The sequence below is a fragment of the Mangifera indica genome, chromosome 19 (genome assembly GCF_011075055.1).
Source record: "Mangifera indica cultivar Alphonso chromosome 19, CATAS_Mindica_2.1, whole genome shotgun sequence".
NCBI classification, from domain to species: Eukaryota; Viridiplantae; Streptophyta; class Magnoliopsida; order Sapindales; family Anacardiaceae; genus Mangifera; species Mangifera indica.
In genome coordinates, this window is record NC_058155.1 from 11,766,521 (window position 1) to 11,792,022 (window position 25,502).

General features: G+C 36.4%; 4 protein-coding genes across 5 annotated transcripts; 2 read left to right on the forward strand and 2 right to left on the reverse strand.

Moving 5' to 3' along the window:
* Nucleotides 1–482: 482 nt before the first annotated feature.
* Nucleotides 483–2,963, reverse strand: LOC123202567 (outer envelope pore protein 24A, chloroplastic-like). Its single transcript, XM_044618502.1, has 3 exons — nt 2,692–2,963; nt 1,992–2,351; nt 483–739 (listed from the first exon to the last, which is right to left on the reverse strand). The coding sequence occupies exons 1-3, from the start codon at nt 2,887–2,889 to the stop codon at nt 659–661; spliced, it is 639 nt and encodes a 212-aa protein (XP_044474437.1). The 5' UTR covers nt 2,890–2,963; the 3' UTR covers nt 483–658.
* Nucleotides 2,964–4,787: 1,824 nt separating this feature from the next.
* Nucleotides 4,788–6,856, forward strand: LOC123203741. Its single transcript, XM_044620201.1, has 3 exons — nt 4,788–5,292; nt 5,369–5,707; nt 6,276–6,856. Exons 1-3 carry the CDS (start codon nt 5,002–5,004, stop codon nt 6,777–6,779), a joined length of 1,134 nt encoding a protein of 377 aa, XP_044476136.1. The 5' UTR covers nt 4,788–5,001; the 3' UTR covers nt 6,780–6,856.
* A 1,974-nt stretch (nt 6,857–8,830) lies between these two features.
* Nucleotides 8,831–9,988, forward strand: LOC123202565. The gene is made up of 3 exons (XM_044618500.1): nt 8,831–9,263; nt 9,355–9,570; nt 9,691–9,988. The coding sequence occupies exons 1-3, from the start codon at nt 9,012–9,014 to the stop codon at nt 9,769–9,771; spliced, it is 549 nt and encodes a 182-aa protein (XP_044474435.1). The 5' UTR covers nt 8,831–9,011; the 3' UTR covers nt 9,772–9,988.
* A 649-nt stretch (nt 9,989–10,637) lies between these two features.
* Nucleotides 10,638–19,796, reverse strand: LOC123202564 (protein ESSENTIAL FOR POTEXVIRUS ACCUMULATION 1-like). 2 transcript variants are annotated; one of them, XM_044618497.1, is made up of 10 exons: nt 19,614–19,796; nt 17,809–17,897; nt 16,499–17,416; nt 16,297–16,417; nt 16,013–16,204; nt 15,043–15,729; nt 12,223–14,950; nt 11,573–11,766; nt 11,431–11,490; nt 10,638–11,243 (listed from the first exon to the last, which is right to left on the reverse strand). In XM_044618497.1, the coding sequence occupies exons 1-10, from the start codon at nt 19,681–19,683 to the stop codon at nt 10,855–10,857; spliced, it is 5,448 nt and encodes a 1,815-aa protein (XP_044474432.1). In that variant the 5' UTR covers nt 19,684–19,796; the 3' UTR covers nt 10,638–10,854. The 2 variants fall into 2 exon arrangements, with proteins under 2 accessions (XP_044474432.1, XP_044474434.1); XM_044618499.1 differs by lacking the exon at nt 19,614–19,796 and adding an exon at nt 18,737–19,603.
* Nucleotides 19,797–25,502: the final 5,706 nt, after the last annotated feature.

A 25,502-nucleotide genomic window follows, 5' to 3' on the forward strand; every position in this document is an offset into this window, starting at 1 on the left:
AGTACAAATTTGAAAAAAACACATACCTTAGGTGGAATAAGTCCTTTGGCCAAAATGCAACATCAATGGTCCTGTTCCCCTGGCTTGAGTCTAGAAGATTACATAGGGCTTCTTTCAGAAGAACAAAAACTATCTCAAAATTTTTATACTCATGACTTATCTAATACATTGGCTATGAAACCAATCACTCAATTTAGAGTTTCATTTATTTGATATAGTTGATTCAATCCCTAATAGATAATCTGACGTCTTGTTAACAGGGAATTAAAAAAAAACAACTTAGTGCAAGCAAGCATGTGCACAGAGTAAAACCGGAGGTCGACATATTCAAATACAAATTCTTGACTTAAAGATGACACAGCTGACCTAGAGAATCCCCTATATCCGTCATTTCTAAAGAAAAATCAAGGAAGTAATTTATGATTCTATCACCATACAGATAGAATAGCAAATTAAATCAGCACTGCCAAACAAAGTACTCGTATTTTCCAACTCTAGACTGCATTTATGATTCAATATGAAAAAGTACCCATTTGACAATGAATATCATGAAGTTGCCCCTATCAAGGAAAGCAGCTCAAACACAAATGGTGGATGTAATACTGTAATAAATCCCCAGGGCTAAATGAAACAATAGATATTACTAAAGAAGAATAGGTTACATCTCAAAATCCCATGTGCTCTCAGCACTTAATTTTGGGATTTGTAATTCCTCAGCCAGATTGAGGGCTGCAGTGATCTGGAAGAAATTAAAAAAAAAAAATCGTAGTTAGACACATTACTTCATCAGAAATAATCATCAAGGGAAACAATCTTCAAGCTACTAGGCCCCCAAACAGCTGAAAGTAAAATACACCCACTGGCTAATTAAAGAGTTGAGAGTTCAATACAATTACTAAAAAGCAGTGTTAAAGGCATAAATTAAATTTACCCCATGTGAACATCTATGGTACTTTCACATCAAAGAGATTTACGTTTACCAATTGAATCACTAGTTGATCCACAGTAATACACATCGGACCAAACCCTAGCCCTCTCCATGGAACTACCAGTCCAATCAGCCTTGGATAAACAACTTCATTTAATATCACAACTGTCTGTTTCCAACTAAATAACAATACCCAAAACTCCACCATGGCCAATTATTTTGCCACCAACCATAACCTTGTCATTCATCCGTACCATCACTCCTCAGTGATGGCACGGTCACAAGGCCACCAATCCTCACGTCATCAATGTCATCAAAAATCAAGTGTCAACCAATTTCCAAAACTCATCTAAGCAAATGGCATTCCCTAACAAGATCCAATTCAACTCACTAATACAACTTTCTTACATCAATGTGTAATGCAAGAAAAACACTCTCCTTATCCTTATGAATTCCTAATGTTCTCTCAAACATCAAAATCTGAATAGTCCAGGAAAACCTCTAATAAAACGGTAGCTCCCTCACAAGAATACGAAAAGGTGAAAGTCACACAACTCAAACATCATAAGTCTATAACGACTTGCCAGGGCATGATGCAATATTGTTAAGAAACTTTAGACGAGACATTTGCTTCAATGACATCAACTTTTATTACACGTTTAAACAAAGTCAACATATACACTACAGTTAAGCTACTTTTCCAAGGTACTAATATGCCCCCACGCAATGTGTCAAAGGGCATCTGATTACATAGGAAAAATACCAAAACTGAATCAAAGTATGCAATAAATCATTAACCATGCACAAATTGTGTGCCAGAAACCAAAATTGACCTATTCTCTAAGCCAGGTGCCATATAAATGCAATCCAGAATTGATTACCATGTCAAATCCCAAAATTCAATATATTCATCCAGTCAAACAAAGATCAGACTGTTTGATGGGCATAATATATTTCAAAAAAGTTAAACTCACAATCAATCAAATACTCAATTATTAAAAACACTAAAAGAAAGACCCAAAAAACAGTCAGATACGCAGTCAAACAACAACAATACATTTACCTTAAAATTTCCGTTCAACTTTGAATTCCTTGACCACTCAAACGCCAAAGACTTGCTTGATGTCTGATAAGAAGCTTTAAACATATCATCACCATAAACTTTTTGTGACACAGAAAAATCCCATAAATTCTTGGCCAAATCATAACATGGCTCAAACGTGGTCACTCCTCCATGAACATAACTATACTTCAACTTGCAATTCCTCGAACCAAGCATGTGATTAGCTGATAACTTGTTAGCTGAATCAAACACGAGAGTTCCATCTACAATTGTCCGGTTGTCTCCTCTACTATGAACATAAGTGAGATTCAAAGGTTTTTCCAGAACCTTAACCGAGTTCATAAACTGAAATCTAATATCCTGCTCCACTCCACAGTATAAAAAATGACAACATTAAGAACATTAAGTTCGTCGAGTGAGTTAATAAACAGACATTTCAACCACAAATATAATAGCCTATATATTTCAGAGTTTATTAAACTCTAAATGATTAGAGAAATGACAAATTAAACCTAACATTAAATGCTACCTTCAAACCCTAAACTTCACTATAGTTACGGAGAAAACAATTAGAGAAATGATTGTACTCCGACAACAACTTCTTCAATTCTACTGTAATACCAGGTTTCAAGTTAAATCACTTTGCTACTGTTTCTGAGAAAGCAAGCCTTCGCTACATAAATTTTCTTTTTGTGGTTACCTTTTTGGGGACGTTGTAGTCAATGATGAAGAAGCCAGGTTTTTCGACGGCTAGAACCAAGCCGTTCAAACTGGGGCCTTTGACAACGGTGTCATCGGTAATAGAGGCTCGGAGCTTGACATCGCCGGCGTTAAAAGCGAGATTAGCAGCGGCGCTGCTCTTGTCTGCTTCGTACCTGCCCTTCAAAGACGCCTTCATTTCGTGAGAAACAAAGAAAGACAACGACAGAGATTATAGGACGGTTGGAGTGCGTTGTGTGCGTGCTTATGATAAGTATCGGGTTGGCCGGCTATGTTTTAGGCTTACCTTGTTTTGGCAGCCCACCTAGTTCTTGGAAGGTCGTCTGGTAGCGTTACCCCAGTGTTTCGTTTTAATGGACCAGAGTCACCAGACCACTGACCTTTGTGGGCTGTACCCATGCCTTGCTGGCCTTGAATAAATTTGCTGTGCCCATTACCATGTTAGCCCAATTATTAAACTTTCAAAAATAACCAAAATTTTAAAAAGTCATTTACATGTTAAAATTGTCATCAACATCCTCCTCTCTTTTTCACTTCCATCCACTTGCAAGTGTTCTTGTGGACTTGAGTTTGGGTGGATAGCCCAGTTTATGCCCAGTTTGATGCACTTACATACAAGTTGGGAAGTTGCAGAAGTCATGGGGGCATAACTACTACATTATTACTGCACATATAAGTTTCCTCTTTGCTGCCACGTCATTAAGATCCCTGGTAACTTCTTCCCTGAGTTGCAGACGGCAGGGTGGAGCACAAAGTTCTCTACCCAGAAACCAACGGATTCCCCTGAGGTATTTATAGCAATTTTTTTTTTTCAATCTTGCATTTCCCCAGTTATCTCAACTTGTTGGCTGGCTGAAATTTGAAACAACTTTATTTATTCCTTCTTCATCATAGTTAATGTCTTCATCAGATTAAGCTATATTTCTAGATTCTTTCAACCTAATTAGAATGCAATATATCTTCCATCCATCATTCTAGGAAGAAAAGAAGATACAGTAATAGTCCAACTCTGGATGCTTACTGTAAGCATGCATAACATAAAAACAACATTAATTTTAGCAATTCATTGACGTGATATGATTTTTAATAAAACTACCTACTGCATACAATTGACCAACCTTAATTAGCTTTTCCTTTTCTGTTCCCTTGACAGTAGTGTCTATTCATGATTCAGTTCAACTGTATCCATGACCATGAATCATTCATTTATTAAAAAGTAAATGCTCACGGCTCACCAAATGATAGAATATGGATGTTTTCAGCAGTAAGTCTCGCTTTTGAAGAAGATCAATCTTGTTTGATATTGTACAACAGAATATGGATGTAATTGTGCCCTGAACCATCTCATTTATAGGTGTTTTTAGCAGTAAGTCTTGTTTTTGGCTCCTGTTTACTCCGTGGAGTAGGGAAGCCCAATGTTTAACATCAATTGGGTTAATTTGGTGACCCAAAACGATTGGGATTTCATGCAGAAACATATTTTTAGGATTTTTTAGATTAAAAAAATGTTAAATATTGTGGCCGGCTAGATTGGGTGGATCTAGATGCAGATAATTATAAAAGAAGAATGAGATCTTGCTGGATGTTGGTTGGTAGTCAATTGAAAGTCAAGAAAGTCTAGCACTTAGAATTGTGGGTTGCCACTTCCACCCAAACAAAATAGATGTCATATGACAAATAACCTTGTATCATTGGATTCAATCTGAATTATAGAGAGTCTAATATTGACTCAAATTTAGATCAAAACCATAATATTTAGTTTAAATTTGAATTTGTTCGAATATAAATACAATATTAATATGGATTGTTGTCAAGTTAATAATTTTATTAGAGAAGTGAATAGTATTACATCATTAAATAAACAAACTAAAGAATTTTTGATCTGATTCAAATGGAAGCACATATTTGAGATAAGATCTACCCTGATTGTAATTATATTTAATGTCTTGCCTCGATTGGTTAGAAGTAAAAATAAAGAATATCAAGGGCCCTTCGTGGCTACTGCACCGTTTAGACTGTGTTCTAAAATTAAATTGATAAACCTATACCGCTAAAATCGTGCCCTCACGACACTTCCACCTAAACCTACGCGTAAGGAGCACCTTCAGAGAACAAAACTCATCAACCGCCCGTCTCATTGCAGACGCAGTATCTCCACTCACAAAATCACCACCACTTCACAGAAAGGGGAAGGTTTCCACTCTCTCCTCAATTCCTTTCCCCTTGGCTCTTTCCTTTTCTTTTATCCTAATAGACTTAATCTGTTCGTTTGTTTTCTATATATATATATATGAGGACGCTTTGTCCTAATTATGACAGGGAAAATGGACTCGACACCGTCCTGGAGGTGCCTATACCAGAAGAAATGTTTGTCAAAATGGGCAGCAACGCGGCTTTACGTTGGGCAAATATGCGTCAATTGATGAAAGCTCAATCCCGTTCTTCTGATAGGTCATCCTATCTCCAGGCTAAATCTAACAATGAGTTCATTGCATTGCTCAAGCTTGTTGGCTCTCCTCTCATCTCTTTCCAGGTTCAATTGGGTAGCCCCTTCAGCCGCCCCATTAAAGATTCTAGCATTGTGAGTTCCCTTCTTCTACCTTCCTCTTAAGAATTATAGCAACCGAATCAAAACTTGTGACTGTATTTATAAACAGGAAGCTTCAACGGCAAAATATATTGTGCAACAATATGTAGCGGCAACAGGAGGGCCGGCGGCATACAACACAGTGAGTAGCATGTATGCGGTGGGGCAGGTGAAGATGCGAGGCTCAGAAATGCAGCAAGGTGATGACAGTGTGCACGCAAGAGGCAATTGTGAGGCCGGTGGCTTTGTGCTATGGCAAAAAAACCCCGACCTCTGGTGCCTTGAACTTGTTGTCGCTGGTTTTAAGGTAAGCGCAGGAAGTAATGGCAAAGTTGCATGGAATCAATCTTCTTGTCAACCCAATCACGCTCATCGAGGCCCCGCCCGCCCCCTCCGCCGCTTCTTTCAGGTCAACTGCTTATTATATACTTTGTGATTTTGTCCATTCGATAAACCCTACATGAATTGAGGCTCTAGGGATGAATATGAATGCAGTTGAATTTAAATATCCCTTTATTTAAGTTAAGTTGATCTTAAGTTGATCAAATCAAAATTGAAAATAGGTTGAATTTGATTTAAATAAAAGTAATTCAATTTAAGTTAAGTTATTACTTCAAATTTATTATTTAAATTTATAACTTGAATTTATGATTTAGAGTTATTATTCGAATTTATGAGTAATTGATAAAACAATATCATTTTATCTAATAATAGATAAAATTATATCGTTTTAATATTTGTTTTATCTAATTTAAATTGAGTCAAGAGTCTAAGTTTGAACTAAACTGAATTATTTATTTAGCTCGTAAGTCAAACTAGTAAATTTTTTTTAGCTCAAATTTAGCCAAGTTTAAAAAACAAGCTGAATTTTTTAACTTGAATTAAATAAATTCGAATCGAATTGAATTGAATTGAACCGGTTTTCAAACTTGAATCAATTACTGATTGTTACTGACGCGTTCAATAATTCTGTTCAGGGATTGGATCCCAGATGCACGGCTAACTTATTTTTAGACGCTGTATGCATTGGAGAGGAGACGATCAATAATGAAGCTTGTTTTGTTCTGAAACTGGAGTCTCCTTCTCACGTTCTGAAAGCGCAAAACTCAGCCAACACAGAAATCGTCCATCACACTGTATGGGGCTACTTCAGCCAAAGAACCGGGCTGCTAATTAAATTCGAGGATACAAAGTTGGTGAGGATGAAGACTGTCAAAGGAAATGATAATGTATTTTGGGAGACTAGTATGGCATCCACCATTGATGATTACAGATATATCGATTCCCTCAGTATTGCACATACGGGAAAGACCGTCACTACTCTTTACAGGTATGGAGGGGCTCATAATCATATGAGGAAGACTGAAGAGATTTGGCAGATTGAAGATGTTGATTTCAATATATGTGGATTGACCTCAGAAGACTTTCTTCCTCCTGCTGAAGTCAAAAGAAAACAATATGCTGCGGCAAATGTCACCTAGATTTCTTCTTCACTGGTTTTTGAAAACCCAGAAAAGAAAAAAAAAATTTCAAACAAAGATTAATGTGTCTGTATATATATATAGGAAATAATAAAATTATTAATATCTTACACGATTGTTACTCATATTATTTATTCACTGAACTCATGGCCAACCAATGGGGTTTGGATTCGATTTGGATAAGTCCAGATAAGAACAGGTTCTAATATAAGAGAGTTAATTTACAATTGATTTGAGATTAATGAGTGAACACTCAAAATTATATTGAAACTTGGAGTTGATTCGAGTTAACCCAAACTTAAATATTCCTAACAATTCAAACTTCACTTGAACTAATTGAATTTAAGTTTGAATTACGGCTTGAACAATCAAGAGTGAATTCAGCCCAAGATTGTCATATGCTTCTTTTTCTGGCCCAATTTTTTAGTGGGCTTCAGGGCCCATGATTAAACTTAACAGTATTCAAGCATTTAAGACCTTGATTCATAAAACTCTGTTTTACAGCCAGCAGAGTAATCGTCTTCCTTCTCAGGCTCTCAGCTGTCAATTTATCGCCTCCCAGGGTTTCATCTTTTATTTATTTATTACATATCAAGTTTACGGATTTGAACGCAACAAGGTTTTTGCATCTGTTTACCCGCTCCTGATTAGGCCAAAACCACTGCCAAAGGAGATAAAACTGATGCAGATACTCAAAGGTTGGCTTACAAGCTCATTCCATGTTTCTTAATTGCTTTGGTGGCAAATGACGAAGACTTTTCATTATGTACTGATGAACCTGTAGACTTTAACTCCACTTATTATCGAAGACTCTGTTGATGTTGCGTCAAATAGCTGGCCAAACTGTGAGTAATTGTCCGCATTGATCTTATTGGTCTTATAATTTTGTCCTTTTAAGTTGGACTCTCGTGGAGGGGTTTAGAGAGACCACTTGACATTCTCCGTCATCTGCACGGTAGGAATGGTCTGTTTTGGCTGTTCTGGCTTTCGTTTTCATCACGGTTTCTCTCCCACAGAAGAAGGATAAAGTTTATATTGACTCAATACCTTGGCTCTGTGTTATCTGTTTCTTCAAGATTTATCTCCGGGACAAAGCCATACAGGATCATTTTCAAATTATCTGGCTTGAAGCGCTCTAGTAAGAAGACTTGAAAGGACAGTTGAAAATTTTCTTTCTAGTTGCCTGAACGAAGGGAAGTTTTGGGGCTCTGTGTTATCTGTTTCTTCAAGATTTATCTTTGGGCCTCTGAAACCAGATACTGGGTGCCTAGCTCGAAACTTGGGATGATATGGCCTTGTGGGCTTAACAATTGTAGTGGGACATTCTAGAATGTTATATATTTATACAATTACAAGTTAAAGGGGGTTAAAGTTCTCTATATTGATATAGTATAGGTAATGTTTGTAATAGTGACATTGGTATCATTTTCAATAAACCCAAATCTTGACAAATTGAAAATGATTTCCTCAAAAGACTAATGATTTGTTTAATGGGTTCACCTAACCCATTATCAATAACATAGTAAGTTAACAGTGTGAGAATCCTTCAAAATTTTCAATGAGGTACTACTTGGATGAGTGTTGGAGAAATGCCTACCAATTTGTCTGTCTAATTTAGATATTGATTGATGGGTGGATTTGAGTTAAGTCTATTCATATTTGAATTCATATTTTATTTGAATGATCTAAATTTTATCTGAATCTTTAGTTAAGGTTCAGTTCAAAAGTTAAACCATTGTTTTAATTTTTTTATGATTTTTTTATATACTATTATTTATCAATTGATCCAATTGAGTTTATTATTTTTTATTTGAGTTAAATCTAAATTAACCTTTATTCAAATTCGATTAGGCGTGAAACCACCCCTTATGACTAAGGAAAAAATGCCTCATATTTAATTGGGAATCTTTATAAATATTCCATGTGAAAATTAAGGTGTTTGACTTGACTATGGTGCCCACTCTACAGTCATGAAACTGATATGGACCAAGATTAGAGATAAGGATTGTATTTTTATTATGACTTATTACTTGATAGATAAAATAAGGAAAGAGCCGCTTTGGTGGTTGAAAGACTACGGTGGACCGTCATTCTCAATGTGAGGATAATTTATGGCAGATATTGCCTACCCAAATTATTCTCCACCGCTCCCACTGTTTTGCTTAATTCAATACATCACTCACTCTACTCACACTCCCACCTTTTCACTAGTAAAATTCTACTGATTTCCAAATGAAGAACAATTCTTCATCGCCCACTTCTTCTACGTCAACACCTGTATCGGTTTCCCTGAAGAGAGATAGGTCCTCTTCTGCTTCTTTGTTGGGGAACAGTGGTTACAAATTCTGGGTTTTATCCGCTATTCTCCTCCTGGCCTTCTGGTCTATGTTCACCGGCTCTGTTTCTCTCAAATGGTCCTCCGGCAACCTTACCAGATTCTCTAACGACGTTGATTTCTCTATCGACGAGGATCTCGACATTCTCGTATGCAATTTCTTTTTCTGTGATCTTGCTACTGTTAATTATTCATTTTCCTTGATGGGTTTTTCAATTTTTAATTTTTTTTCTCTAATAGGAAGTGGAGGAGAGAAAGAAGATGGTGAGGCGAATGTGGGATGTGTACACGCATGGCAGTAATGTTCGTTTGCCTCGTTTTTGGTCAGAGGCCTTTGAAGCTGCTTATGAGTACTTGACCAGTGATGTCCCCGGCGTTCGAGACGTTGCCGTTTCGGAGATTGCCAAGATGTCCTTTCGTTCCCACAAACTTGACTCACTTCCTGTTAAATCCAAGGTCAGTACTGGCTTCCTTCCTTTTCTTGATGATCGATTGGGGCCATAATTTTTTTGTTCTTATTTGAGTTGCATTAAATGTGTGTTGATTGAATTTTCATTTATTTATGTTATCCTCCAGAGTTTAAGAGAAGCAGGAAAAGATGGGATTGGGAAGGAAGCTGATAAAATAAAAGAGGTGATTACGGTAGCTAGTAGCTAGAAAAATGAATTCTGGAAAACTCTTGAGCTTTTAGAAATGAAGATGGCAAAGCCATTGGTTGTATGCAATCTACTTATGTTCTGGTCAATTAATCTGTTATAGATTTGTATTTTATCTCAGCCCACCCAGACCCAGACCGTTGCTTGTAATTTATGAATGTGTAAGAAGGCCGACAATTTGAATAAAAAGTTTCAACAAAACCTTAGCTTCAGTTGTACTCACTATGTGAAGACTAGAAGTATGTCTTTTAAGAGTCACCGGAGAGGGGGAGGGTTATGTTAGAATTGATGAAATCTTGAGTTCCAGTTTGTCTTATTGATCTCCACAAAATTAATAACCATTACGACGAGGGGAACGTGTAGATAGATGGCTGGCAGGCATCATCTTAAAGTCAGCCATCTAGATCATGGGAATGACAAAATGGGGATTTTTATATTCATAACCACCGTCCTCAGATTTTAGAGAATCCTATGATACCGGAAACTCAGCAAAAGAAATCAAATTCAAAAAACCTGTACCAATGGATTCAAACTGATCCCAAATAAGACCAACTCAACCTTGGTTTAAATTTAAAAAATCCAACTTACACTGAAGATGCGTGTATCAAGGAAACCGTTACAAGAGGAAACCAAAAAAGTAAAAAAATTACACAGAAGAGAAGAAAATTGTTGACAAAAATGAATTTCATCAACAACTCCGGACAACTTGCCCAAGTCAAGCTAAAATTAAAGCAGACCCAAATTGTAATTATAAGATTGAATATGATTTTATTTGTAATTTAAAATCACAATATCATTTAATATATCATTATCGATCACAAATTGACACTCACAAGTAACACTCTTAGGCAGATAAAAACATAAAAAGGCTCAATAAAAGTTTTGTTAATTTCATTAAAAAACTCGCCAGGTAGTTCTGTCACCTAATACAAAGAACTCTACCGCGAGAATATAACTTAACAAAATCGCTTCAGCAGATTGATCGAGTACCACTGCTGTGGCTCTATAAGGTTAGAAAAAAAGAGAAAAAAAAAAATACTAAACTGAATAGACATTTACAGAACAAAGAAATGTATTTACATCTCTACTCTTCCACCGTCTGAATCTCCCCCATCATGATACGGTTACTGACAACATTAAATCCCAAAACTGACGGACTAACCTTTTTTCCTTTCTTTCCTTTTTTCTTGCCTCCTCCCTTTGATCCCCCATTGGGACCAACTGAGTTATCACGGTCATAGTCTCCAACACTGGCATTGTCAGAACTCATATCTCCAGCACCAGACCCAGTGACCTTTCGATCATTCTGACTTTGAAAGGCAATTTCAAGTACGTCAGGAGTTAAAAACTCCTTATAGTTAAGAAACTTGTCGATAAACTCATGATCTGGATCAAATGATCCAAGGTTCTCTATGAGAAGCATCTCAGCCTCTGACCTGGATTGCTTCAAACAAAATTCCAGGAAACTTGTGTCTAGCAAGAAAAAAAAGAGGGCATTGAATTACAAACACACACAAAAAAAAAAAAACCACAAAAAGATATGGACAATTAAAACTACTAAATACAATGTAATCCTTTATCTGCTTCATACACCACAATTTGATACTTAAAACACTAGCAATTAAATTTAAGACAAACAAGAAAGCAAAAGCTTTGATACCTTTTGTCCCAATAAGCCTAACACACTCACTCTCACACCAATCTCTGAAGTCTGTGGCCTCTGCAAAGGATTAAAAATATAGGAAATGTTAATTCAAATCTTTGCTTAATGGAAAAGATTCTCATGATTACAATACATTTACCTGAATACTTGGCCATGCTATCTTTTCTCCCCTTAAGGGAAGACTGAGAGAGAGCAGGTGAAGATGAAAGTGTGCGCTCAGCAGTCCTGCTACCCACAGATTTTTGTCGGTTCAAGGACCCACCTAGAGCTGATTTTACAGGAGTGTTTTTGGTCCCCCAACTGCCCTGATTTGAAAGAAGCGGAAAATCTACCCTGTTTAGAGAAGAGAAAAACAATTAGTTTCATCTTTTACTATTATGTAGACTTTCTTTTTTAAAAAATCAGAAAGTAAAAACAATTAAAACCAGTTTATACAATTCATCAATCAATTTTAATTGTTACTGTCATTTTCAGGGTAGAAAATTAAATAAAAGCAAACATTAGGAATCAATCTTTATGTTAAACTATTACATCTTTGGTCACTTCAGGTCAAGGTTTCAAACCTTGATAGTGTAAAATCTATGTAAATATTATTATTTTTATTCCCAAAGGAACACCTTAACTAGTTAGATCTCTTGGAATGGGAAAGGATGTCAAAGGTCTAAGGATCAGATTACAGAAAGTATCAATTCAATCGGGCCAGCTGGGAAAGGTGGAATCTCTAGAAAGTCCCCAAAAAAATATAAAACACCATCAAAGTGAAAATGCAAGGGACTATAAAAATCATACTGTGTAGTTTCTTTCTTTGATTGATCCATTGGACCCCAGAATAGATCGTCATCTCCTTTATATTTTGACTGAGAGGAAGAGTTGGAATTTATCATGATTGGAGAAGCACCCTTAGATGGAGAAGCAGAATGCGACCATGAGAGATTAGCAGGATCGGCAGCCTGAGTAGGCTGGGATTTTTGAGGAGTTGGAATTTGATTCTGGGACTGCAAAGAAGTCTTCTTCCCCTGCTCCTTTTGGATGATGTCCCGCAACGATGTGGGCTTTGAGATCTTCTTGGAGTCAGTCGACCATGCAAAAGACGAGGAAGGATTTGCAGACTCCCCCTTCCATAAGACAAAATCTCCCAAAGATGGTCCTGATGGTATCACGGGCAATACTTCCTTCTCTGGCTGTACATTACGGGAGTTCTTACTTTTCTCAACAGGACTCATAGCAACAGGAACATCAGCAGGTGTTGCGACCTTAGCTCCAGCAACCTTGGCTTTGGCAGACCTTTTACGACTCTTTTTAGTTTCTTTAGCCTGAATAAAACTATCATCATCTACAGATTCACAATGCATTGCTGTATCCTGCAAGCCTGGCAGACTAGACTTACTGTCAAGCACGGCATCCACAACTCCTTCATTGGACTTTGCCAAAACTTCCTCTGCCAACAGATCATGTAACTGACTCTTCTTGCTCTTTGTATTCAGAGAAATTTCAGGTTTCTCCAAATTTAACACAGTAGCGCCAGATTCTTTATGAATTTCCACAGAACCTATTGGGTCCGAATTGGCAACAACCCCAGCCCAATAAGATGACAAATTGATAGAACTGACAGAAGTAGTGATCTCAGACAACACCAATTCTGCCTGTGCTTTCCTCTGCTCTTCCTGTTGAATTTCTAATAATGACTTAGGCTTGAAACCAGGAGCAGGTTTCCAAGCTCTCTGCCCAGAATGTAATTGGCTGTTCTGCACTGAAACAGATCCAACCAATCTAGTGTCATCCTTGCTCTCTACAATTTTATCATCCTTGGAAATCCTTTCAGGTAAGCCCTTGGCATTATGAGAATCTGGATTTTCTGCAGTCGCAAACCCAGGATTGCTCTCTCCTGCCTTTTGTAGAGATGCTCCCTGCTGTGTTTCTCTAGCACCATTATTTGCCTCAAGCTTTGTATCAGGAGTGATTGCCCTCTCTGTTTCTGATTGCTTAGATTGCTGCAAAGATGAAGTTTTTGATACTCCCTTTGATTGGTCAGAAGAATGTGACTTGTTAGACTTCTGCTTTCTGGACTTCTTCTCATAAGTTTTCTTGAAGTCACGAACTTCGACATTCTTTGATTCTGTCACCATGGAGGGTCCATCATTGCTTGATTTGCTTTCAGCCTGCAGTCCTTCAGGGGTAATATCTACTGGTGATTTCACATCATTGGCATGCTCAGGCACTGATAGTTTATTCTCAGGAGCATCAATAGATGGTACAGTAACAGACATTTCATGAGACTCTAAAGGTGCAGAATCCACAACACCTTCCAACGTCGCAACCCTGACAGGTTCATCTGTCTTCCAAGTGTCTTCTGATGCCTTCACAAGGGTAACAGGAGCATGACATTCTGAAGCAAAGCCAGGTTTCACTAGAGATGACTCTAGCTGAGACTTGTTCATAGATTCTAGTGAGGAAAAGCCTTCAGTGACTGTTGAGGCTGCCAATGCTTCCTTATGAGTGAAATCATCCATTTGCTCTGGAAGAGTAGCACTCCATTTTGGGCGATTAAACATCTGATTAGGCAAAGGTAAGAAAGAGGCTTCAGACACACCAGTATGACTTACATCCTGTGAGACTTGCAGGGGCAAATTCAGGAAGTCAGAGGTATGTTCATCTTGAGTCTTGGGAGTATTAATCTGCATACCACTCTGAAACAACTCTTGTACTGGTTGGAGCCGAGAAGAATCAACAGATGCATTCCCTGTTGTTATACCAGCCTGAAACTGTGCATGTGACTGCTCACCAAAAACTTTTTGAGAATGATGCTCAGACAGAACCTGAGAGAGCAACTGTTGTTGCCACAGTAACTTTTGCTGCTCTTCCTGTTGCTGCTGCTGCTTAAGCAACAATAATTTATCCAACAACAGCAGCTGCTGTGCTGAAACAGATGTCTGGGGTTGTGCCTGCAACAAGCTTAATAGTTGAGGATCTTGTGATAAACCAGAGGACAGTACCTTTTCAGAAGCTGAGATCCCAGTAGGATTTTCCATAGTTTGACCTAATGAATTTATTAAAGGGGTTAGGTTCTGTGTTTGCAGCCTCTGTTTTTGGATACCAAAGGGGGATTGAGGAGTCAAGCTATGAACATGATGCAAATCAATTTTATTCTGAAGTGGATCCAAGCCACCTTGTACTGAAAATTTTGACCAGCCAGGAACACCATTGTTTATGCTAGAGCCAGACCTGTCCAACAAGCCTTGAAGGATGGACATCGATTCATGACCTTGAGAATGAGGCTGGCGAGAACTATCACTTATCGAAGATAAAACTTTTGCCGGAGTTGGTGATTCGGAGACCATATCTGACTTTGATATCATAGATGTAGCATCTATCCCTGGCCAGTATGGATAAGGAGTGGGTAAAGACCTCTGCCGCTCAAGTGTCATTCTCTTCGCCATGAGGTATGGGTCATTTGAACCATCTACTCCTAAAGGGGGAACAACACTGGAAGGATTATTTCCGACGTAACCTTGAAAACCTACAAAACAATCATTACCATCAGTTTTTCATATTAACTAAAACTTATTACTATCAGATATGGGAGAATGATGTTTTTTTTCCCAATATTACCTCCAATCAGTGACTCCAGAAACCTACTTTCAGCTTCTGTAGTTGAACCATCTTTATGCTTTGTCTCATCTCTCATCACATCAAAGCCATTGTAGTTTGGTTTACTTGGTGCATCTGTGATTTCATTCTGTTTTGGCACATTAAATCCAGGTGGTGGTCTGGCTTTAGCTCTCAAATGGGGCATAACATCACCAAGTAATGAAAATGGCGAGTCCTTCGATGCACTCGCAACACGAACTGGCAAATCTATACCAAAATACCCAGCTTCAAACCATCCAATGATATCAATCCCACTAAAAGGTCCTTGAATCTCACCCTGAGGATCTTTATAATACAATATTAGATCTTCTGGAGAGGGCTGTGAGAGTTTCCTGGCTTCCTGCTCCCTATCCATAACTATTGATGCCTGCCTTTTAATAACAGAATCTTCACTGGTCTTCCAATTAGATAAATCACCATCCCAAAGGCTAGTGGTATCCTTCTGTGGCTGTGACCAGGCCATGTCAGAGGTCATTGACTTAACATCACTTGGAATGTCCTTATGAACACGTAAAGCCATCTGTGACTGATCTCCCAGTGATGAGGCTCTCCACACGGCCCCAGAATGGACAGAACTACTCTCCTGCACACTCAGTTCCCTATTGATGGCATCACCCTTCCTAAAAGGACCATTGTCTTCCCTAAAAGCTGCACAGAAATACATCCAATTTAAAACCACATAGCAAAGTACAACTTTAGATGCAAGGCATTTTATCATATCATCAAAAAACTCTACACAGAAGAGGCTAACTAATGCCCAAGAAATAAAAATAGAAAACATAATCTTTTTGTGTCTTTCATAAAAGATAAAACCTCAGGACAGGCTAAACCCCTAAAATAATCTGATAAAAGAAAATTCAAATCTCTTTATGAAATGATATATAATCAGGACTGCCCTGCATGACATGAGATAATAGTACACAGAATCTACCTTCAGCCCTAAACATGTTATCAGGGTAAGCCCTCCGATCTTCGATGGTTTCCATCTTTGAGTTGGGACCACAACCATGTGCCAGCTTGTCCCGTGATGAACCATCTAAGTAATTCGCATAACCATACTTTGGATTGTCAGAACTTTCAGCTTTATAATCATCAACAGCAAGTGGTAAATCTTCTTTACTGTCTGCTCAGGCAAGCCAATTAAAACATGGATTAACTTCCTACCTAGATGAATGCATAAATATACAATAATATGTCTTTGAAAAAAATGACTACCATGCTTGGTTCGTCTTGATGAAGTATAATCAACTGAGTTCCGCCCAACAGATCCGTCTTTTGATACCTGTGGTGCACCACTACTTATGATGTCCCCTTTGTTGATTCCCTTCAATATAACCTATTCAAAGAGTGAAGCAATCAGAACAACTGAGAATGTGTCAAATATTATTTAACAAAAAAATTTGTAAACAAAAGTTACCATTTCTTCAGCATCCGGTGCACAAAACGCAAGAGGCTCTACAGGATCTTCTTGTGTGAGAGAAGGCACCTGTGCAAGCCCTTCTAAGAGTTTCTGATATGATCTCATCTCAGTTGCCCTATACACATCAAGCAATTTCGTTCTACTATACCTTAACTGACAATACTCTCCATGGCTACTTTCACCCTTATCAGAGAGAATTCCCAGAGGCTGAGAATGAGTTGAAACACTGTTCATTAAATTCCCACTGGAATTCGGCTTTCCACGACCAGCAGAAAAAATTGGAGTGCTTTCCGCACGTCCCCGGCTATGAGAAAATGGAGGAACCTGCTTGTTAGGTGTTAGACTATGGTAATGAGCAGAGTCTCCCCTTCCTCGATTTTGAAATGAGTTAGATCTCCATGGTCGATAACTATCCCCATCCTTCTCATCCTTTCCATGACTAGAAGCATGTGATAATCCTTTATCAACAGTCAGGTCACCATCTTTACTAGAGTCAGTCCATCTGTCATGCAAACCATCTGTCTCTTTATCATCAGGCCCCCAGCGTGTGTTCCATTTGCTCTCACGTCGTTGATCATGATTGGTATCCCTGTTACCTGGCTCAGTCCACCTTTCAGAGAGAGGTCGGCGCACTTCACCATAGTGCCGTATGGAAGAATTTTCTGTCCAACGATCTGTCTTGCGGGCCTCACCATGCTCTTTATCCCCATCCCTCCAGCGATCTTTGCGCATTGAGGAGTGAGTATCTCTTTCTTCATCACGCCAACGATCACGGCGACCAGTTTCCATGTCTAGCAAGGAAGGCCGGAAAACATCCTTTTTTCTCTGTGTCTCATTCATCTCTTCTCCAATTCCTGATGACTTCAAAATGTTTGAGCGATTTCCATGAGAAGGATACTGGTTAAAATGACTTTCCTGCATAAATGGCCATAAAACAGGTCTCTGAAGTAATACCATGTAACATATCATTTCTGTTAAATGAAACAATTCAGAAAACTAAATATTCCCCAAAACAAAACAATAAAAGAATGTGCACTAACAATGAGTATTACTTTGTGTACTAACGATTATGTGTTACAATGTAATTGGGTGATTTTAAATTAGGAAAAAGTAACATCCAATCACATACTAACACATCATCATTAGTACAAAAAGCACACAGTTTTACTCAAAAAAGAAAGAGAGAGAGAACACATGAGCTCCAAGCAAGATCATATAAACATTCCAAAAGCAATAAATAAATTCATGTGTATTCAATAGCAAGCAGGCTGTGGGATAAACCCCAACAAAGGAATTGTGTAACACACCCCAGTTCCTATTCCAGGTTTGCTCTCTCCTGGCTTTGCCAGAAGCCACTGCGGTGAAAGTGGAATAGCATTATCAGTTCCTTGAACATCTGCATAAATTAGACAGAAGCATCAACTAAATTTCTTTGACAAACAGCAATGCCAAGGAGTTGGAAATGATAGCCAGGCTTTTAAGTCAGTGAAGAAGCACAACCAATCATCTAAAAATATTCAACACAATCAGCATATATCTGAGGTAGGCAAAGATGAAAAACAGAAAGCTAAATTTTGGCAATTTAGAAACTAAAAGTATAAAAATGTTCATGAAGTTGAGAAGGCAAACAAAAGAAAAACTAAAACTGAACATGAGCCATTCTACTTAATGTGGTGTTCATACTAAACACAATCTAATAGCTTTCTCAATTTGATTGGATGACTGGAATTTGAAAAGTCACCAGATACATGTTAATAACATCCCATAAATTCCTACAGAACTCCAACCAACTCCCAAGGAAGAAAATATAACCCATTATTCACTTGAGATACTTAGCACCACTTTCTATATTTATCCTTTTTCAATATGGAGGCATCAAGTGCTATTTGGGTGACATAATTACCCCCAAAAATTTTCACCAACTAAATCTACAAGAAACCATAAGAAACAGCAAAACTAACATCTAAAATTTGGAAGCTTTAAACTTGTCATGCAAAATTTAACTGTACTCCATACATTCTTTATCTGAATCTGTTATTTTCATCTGGTTTATTATTCCCGAAAATTTGATTCTGCCAGCACTGGGTAATAACTTATGAAAAAAAGTGAATGAATCAAGTCATGAATGTGTATAAGACTATAATCATGTTAAACTACTATGTTTCCCTTCATTTCCACTTAAACTGGCTACTATTTGCAATAAAATTATAAGGAAAATGAGCCTCGTATATTTACTTTACATATCTATCTATGCACGAATACAGCTGCTCAGGAGACATCCCCTACTCTTAAATATCGTAATTTTATTTCTGGCTCCTCTCCTACAGATTGATAGCTCAATGCTGCATTCAGAAAATCATAAATCTGATAGAGCAGTATTTTGACCAGATGATACAACAGTAAATCCATTTATAATTCAATCACATTAAAACCTAATCTGCAATTTTATGAACTCAATTTACCCCTTCAACGGTGAACCTTTTGTTCAACTCAACAACCATTTCAAAAAAGAATTCCCACTTGCAACTAGACTATAAGAAAGAGTTCAAAAAACATAGAAAATATGGACATGATTTTATAAAGTTAATCAGTCGAAACAATGGCAAACAGCATGTAACAAGAACTGATGCAGTACCAGTATAAACTATCTGACGAAGCGATGTCAAATAGCATGTAAAAAATACTCATGTATATCTAAATAATAAAAAACCAAGGAATCACTGACAACTTTCCCGTCGCAATCTTAGACGCAAATATAAGTAAAATGAAAATGAATACGAATACGCGAAATGTAAACTATTTTGAAAAGTCCAACCAATTCGAAAATTCTCCTCCCGTCTCCTAATCCCAAAACCGCGAATGACAGTTTAGACATTAATAATTAAACACAAAATAAAACATTAGTAGATAGGAAAAGAAACCAAAACCCTAGCCAGTGAATGTACTAAAACCTTCGAAGTCACAATCATGAAAACAAAGAAAAAAGCTAAATTCAAAGAAATGATGTCAAAAATACAAGGAAATAAGGTTTTGAAAGAGAAAAGGTAAGGCGTAATTGAAAAGCAAAGAATGGAAGAAAAAACTGTGTGAAATCAATTAAAAGGCGGAAAACCTTTGGAGATCTGGTGGGGACGCAGCTGGGAGAGGTGGCGGCGAGTGTCGGCGCTTGAGGTATTGGCCATGGCTGATTGGTGACGGTTGCAGAGAAAACCCTTGTTTGTCTGATTTCTGGTTTTGCCTTGAGCGAGGTGATGTGAGAGTAAGAAAAGGGGGGGAATTTATTTAGGTTGATTAGAAGACAACCGAATAAAAGAGGGTGAGTAGGTTAAAATGATATCGCCTCTCGGCTCACGTTAGAAGAATAAAGTGTTCTGCATTTTCTTCTTTTATTTGTGTGACACGGGTTCCTATGTTACCCTAACCTTATCCATCACCTGCTCATGACAGCGCGTTGGTTAAAGCGATGCGCCAATAGTTTCGAAGTTTGCCTTGCGTGTAGTGCACGTAACGTGGCGGTCGTGGGAGAAGTCGAAGGAGTAGGACTACGCTAAGTTAAAACTAAAACCGTTTTTTTAAATTAATTATTTTATTAGTTTATAATTTAATAAACAATTTTAATTAATTTAATTAATTATCAAATTATAATAAATTTATTATATTTAAAAAATTTTAAAAAATAAAACCAATCCAAATATTTATATATATAATAATTAAAATATATATTTTTTAAAATAATTATTATTTATTTTATTTTAATAAAATAATTAAAATAAAAAAATTTAATTTTATGATATAAAAAAAAATAATTATATAGATGATTACGTATAAAAGATATTTTAATATATTTAAAATATTTTTTTTCTTCTTATTTTATTCTTAAACTTTTTTTAATAAATTTTTAAAAACTTATCAAATTTAATATAAAATAATTATACTTTTTAAAAATCATAAATTTTTAACAAACTCAGTTCTATCAATTTTGTTAATTTATTTTATTTATTATTTTTGATCAAATTTAATTAAATTAATAAATAAATTATTTTTTAATACGAATCAAATTAAACTTAAAACTAATTCTTGATTTAGCCGATTGAATAGACTGATTCTATCCGATTTTCAAACCAGCGGCCAAAACTACTTGAGTAAGATGTTTTAGTAGCAGAGGGCTGAAGCAGAAGCGTACGTGTATCTACTATCCCCTTTGCGAGGGCTCAATCAGATGGCCTGAAGGCCGTTAGGACTTGGAAGGATGATGTGGCAGGTGTTAGATACAAAATAATCTAACATTAAGACAATATTAATATTTAATAAGATTTAATAAAACAAAACAGCAAAATTTATTATAATATCATATTTCTCATCGGGCATTTATATTTTACTTTATTATAAGCATAAATTCTTGGTGACAGTTTTGGTATGTGATCTCTTATTGCATTTACTAGGATACATAGTAAATCTACGGTACTTAATTAAAATATGCAAGTAAGGGAGTCAATTGATAATACTCGGTAAGAGGCATCATTTTTAATTCATTTCTAATAAATGAAAGCACGTAATACATATTTTGATGAGATGTTTGACAATTTCAATCTATTTTCGGGGTTAAAATTGGGAAAAAAAATTAGCATGACATTCATGGACATTTGAAATTTAGCTATTTTTGCATAGGTTTTAAAGAATTTTTAAATTAGGGTTTTGATAGTTGTATTTTTGTGATTTTCTATACAAATAGATTTATAACCGATTATTAGTGAAATACGATTTGAGAATAGGTGATTTTGTTATTGCGTAGGATTTGCAATCACTATAGAGGACACACATGATGAAATCTGATTAAGATAAGTTTTTTATTTTTTGGATATTTTTCAAATATATGTGATGTGCATATTAGGAGATTATTGGCATGTTTCGGTAGGGGGCGGTTAGGGTTATTTTTCGCATAGTAAAGAGATGTTTGATTTTGGTAATATTTTATTATCAAAATAGAAATATTATTTTGAAGATAGATTACTTAGAAGATTACTGGATATAAATGATTACTATGTTTAATAAAATTTGGTAAGTATAAATAATTATTGTATTTTATTAAAAGAATACTAGTAAATTATTTTACTTAAATACCTTTGAATATAATTGTTTTTAAATATTTTTTTATTATTTATTATATTAATTAAAAATAAATTTATTTTTGTCTCAAAAAATTAATAAATAATAATATAATTATAATAAAATCAAGATTACCTTGATAATCTTTTAATACTTAATGAGAAGGTGATAATTAGATTACCACCTATATTACCAACCACGTTAGTATTGGTAATAAAATATTATTATAATATTTTATTATTGACAAACCAAACAAGGTAATAAAAGATAGATTAGTAAAGTTATCTTTAAATCTTGAAACCAAACAGGGCCTAAGAGTTTATTAATATTTTTTTAATCAATAAAATTATGTATACACATATAAAGTATATAAATTAGATATACAAATTATGTGTTATCATACGATTAGATGATTTTAAATTATAAATAAATAACACTTAATTATGTGATAATACATTGTTTGTATATTTATTTTGTGTATGTAAAAAATATACATACATCAATACGCTTTGTTAGTGCTTGTATTTTATCCATAATGTGCGATATGCATGGAAGATTCTTTTTATATTTTACTATATGTGGGTTATTGATATTTTCTTTTGGGAGAAGGACTATTTCCCACCCAAATTTTGATGCGTTCTCACATTACCACCCACGGCAGATGAAAATTTAGTTTTTCCACCCATGAGCTGTTAAAATGGATGATATCTGTTTACATAAGGGTAAAATGTTCATTTTAACCTTATTAGATTAAATGACAAAAATACCCCTCAAATTAATTTCTCAAAATTGATGTGAAGATTTTACCATTCACCCCCCTTAGGTTTTAGAAACTAACATTTTCACCTTACCTAAAGTTTTTAAACTTTAAAAACTAACATTTTCACCCCCAAACCTAGGGTTTTCATATTTTTCAAAATACAACCGCCCCCCATAACTTTCAAAACTAGCATTTCACCCCCATTCTTCAACTTCATCTCCCGACGTCTTCTCCGACGTCGTCACCGGCCTCCTCCTTCTCCTGGTGAGACGGCGGTGGTGCGACGAAGAGATCTTCATCTCCTCGTCGCACGGTGCGACGAAGAGACGGAGATCTCTTCGTCGCACCGTCTCTTCCTCGCACCGTGCGACGAAGAGACGGAGATCTCTTCGTCGCACGATGCGACAAAGAGACCTCTCTTTGTCGCACGATGCGACTCTTCGTCGCTCGTTGTCCAGATCTGGGAGATCAGTTTCAAACTTCGCTCGTCGTCCAGATCTGGGAGATCGCTCGACGAAGGTCTCTCTTTTTCTCTCTTTGTCACTCGTCGCATCTGGAAGAAGTGACGACGAAGGACGACGAAGCGTCGTCCTTCGTCTGTTCTTCCAGATCTGGACGACGCTTGGTCGTCCAGATCTGGACGACAAAGGGTCGTCCTTTGTAGTCGGAGATGGGAGATCGGTCGAATGCATCGGCCGTCGATGGTGGCCGGAGAAGGAGCAAACCCCAGGGGTGAAATCTAAACTTTTCAAACTTTGAGGATGGGTTAGTTATTAGTTTTTAAAACCTGGAGGGGGGAAACGGTAAAGTTTAAAAGTTTAAAGGTTTTAAATATTAAATGACGATTTTGCCCCTGTCCCTAACTGAAAAATTGGACGACAGTTTGGTCACGGGTGGGAAAACTGGATTTTCATCTGTCGTGGGTGGTAATGTGAGAATGCATCAAAATTTGGGTGGGAAATAGTCCTTCTCCCTTTTCTTTTTAAGAAAAATAATTGATATTTTTCTCCTAAGCGTTTTTTACTTTTTTTTTTTCATGCAATAAACTATAATAATGAGCAAATATTATAAAAATTAATCCATTGGTCACATTTTCTAGGGCATAATATAGCTTCTTATCTCAAGAGAAAACATAAAATATTAATTGGAAACAAATGATTTGTAGCATCGCATTACTTTAAAGAACAAGTCACAATTTAGGGTCAGTGTGACATAAATTGACATGGATAATAATTTGTGCACTCATAAAACATGATTTCTTGCTTCATAGATAATGGTGGGATTGCGTTGTGTTATAGCGCCAAGATCGAGGCTAGCATGAGAGCGGAGAAATAATATAATTTTTTTTTTCAAATTACTGCAATCTGTACAAACCTGATAAATTTGATGAGAGCGGCAAGAGCAGTTCTACACAACATTTAAACTGGCGATCGCAGAACGGCAAATTGGACAGGTGAGTCTCCTCAACAACCAAAGATCAATACACCGAGCGTGAAATACATGTTTGCAGTCTGGAAAGATCCTGCATCGCTCTCCTTTCTGGACACCATCCAAGCACACAACACAGACGGCAGCGAAATTGACTCCACAATCGAAACAGGGGAGTCCCTTTATCTCTTCAGCCGATAGCCCCAAGAACCGATTTTCTTCTCGTCTTGAAGGTGAGCTGAAGTCGCTTGTGCTTAGGTCGACAACTAGGTATAGAATTACGACGTAGAGCAGAATAAGAGCTGAGAAGCCAACAAGGGGCAGAGGTGATGGAAGGGAAGAGGAAAGCATCCGAAAAAGATTCGAGCTCTCCATGCCTTGGGTATCTTAGTCGATCGGCTAAGCTTGTAATGATTTCCCTCGATGAAATCTCTCGTCAAAGTTGAAAAATCACATGGCTTTACCTTGCAAGTTAGCTAAAGTGTACTTCTAACTCTATCATACAAACAATGCCAACCACGAATCATCAATTACTTCATTACCAATTCACGCGTCAGCTATTACTTAGGCCTTATTCTATGTATTTCCTGCAAGTCAAGTCAACTACTAATTCCATTACCATTAATTGGGCTGGATTTGATCAAACTTACAGGGAACAAGGCTCAATTAAAATAATTTAACTTTTGAATTTGACCTTAAAAAGACTAAATTTGATTTGAAAATAATTTAAATAATACTTAATTTGATATTAATTCAAATAAAAAATTTAAAATCAATTTAAAATTAACAAATTGATATTTGAATTAAATTTAAAAATAATTTAATTTTGAATTTGATATGAATAAATTCAAACTCAAATGATTGAATCAGCTTATTTATGAAAGCAAATCCAATCTTTGGCTCAAAGTCAATTTGCTGAATTTGGGCTTCTTCTCATTTAATTGCGCAAGGGGAACTTTGCATTTGGCTCTTCCGTACAAAACCAGAAGACTTGAAAATTTATGCATTAAATAGCTTCGCTGAAGTAGATGCTCCCCTTGAGTAGATACTCTTCACTGTACATGCGGATAATTTTCTTCTTTCAGATGTGCAGCCTGCAACAAGAAAGGGTCGTAGCATCCCAATTCCTGAAAGAAGATAGAGCTTATTCAAGGTCTCAAGAGTGGCATTATAAAACCAACCATCCATACAACCATTCATTAGTAATTAGCAATGAGTATCATCTTTAATCATCAGTTAGCATGAGCACGTCTCTTCTTGATCAAATTCGATCAAAATTTTATCCATATTATGAAGATGAAATTTTTTTCTTAAAATCATCTATCTGTATTTTATCTACATTTGATCAAATCTCAAAATTGCGTACTTTCAAATTCACATAAGTCAATTAACATTAGTGTTTACCCGCTGTACAAATACCACCAAAGGCATGACATATCCATTACAGAATATAATTTTTGGAAAACATTTTCAAGCCAGGAAAATGGTTTAGAAGTTAAAGATGCTATAAAAGTAAACTATATAAGCTAATAAAGCATAAAACCGTTGAAAATTGTGGATGCTTGACGTTTGAGGAGCAAAGGCACAATTTTTACTTCCCTTGGGTATAGTTGGTGCACAAGCCTTAAGAATTAAGCTGCTTCTTGATTGATCTTCTCACTGCTCCAACTTATGTGTAAATAGGTGAAAATTTGAAGTACAAATTCA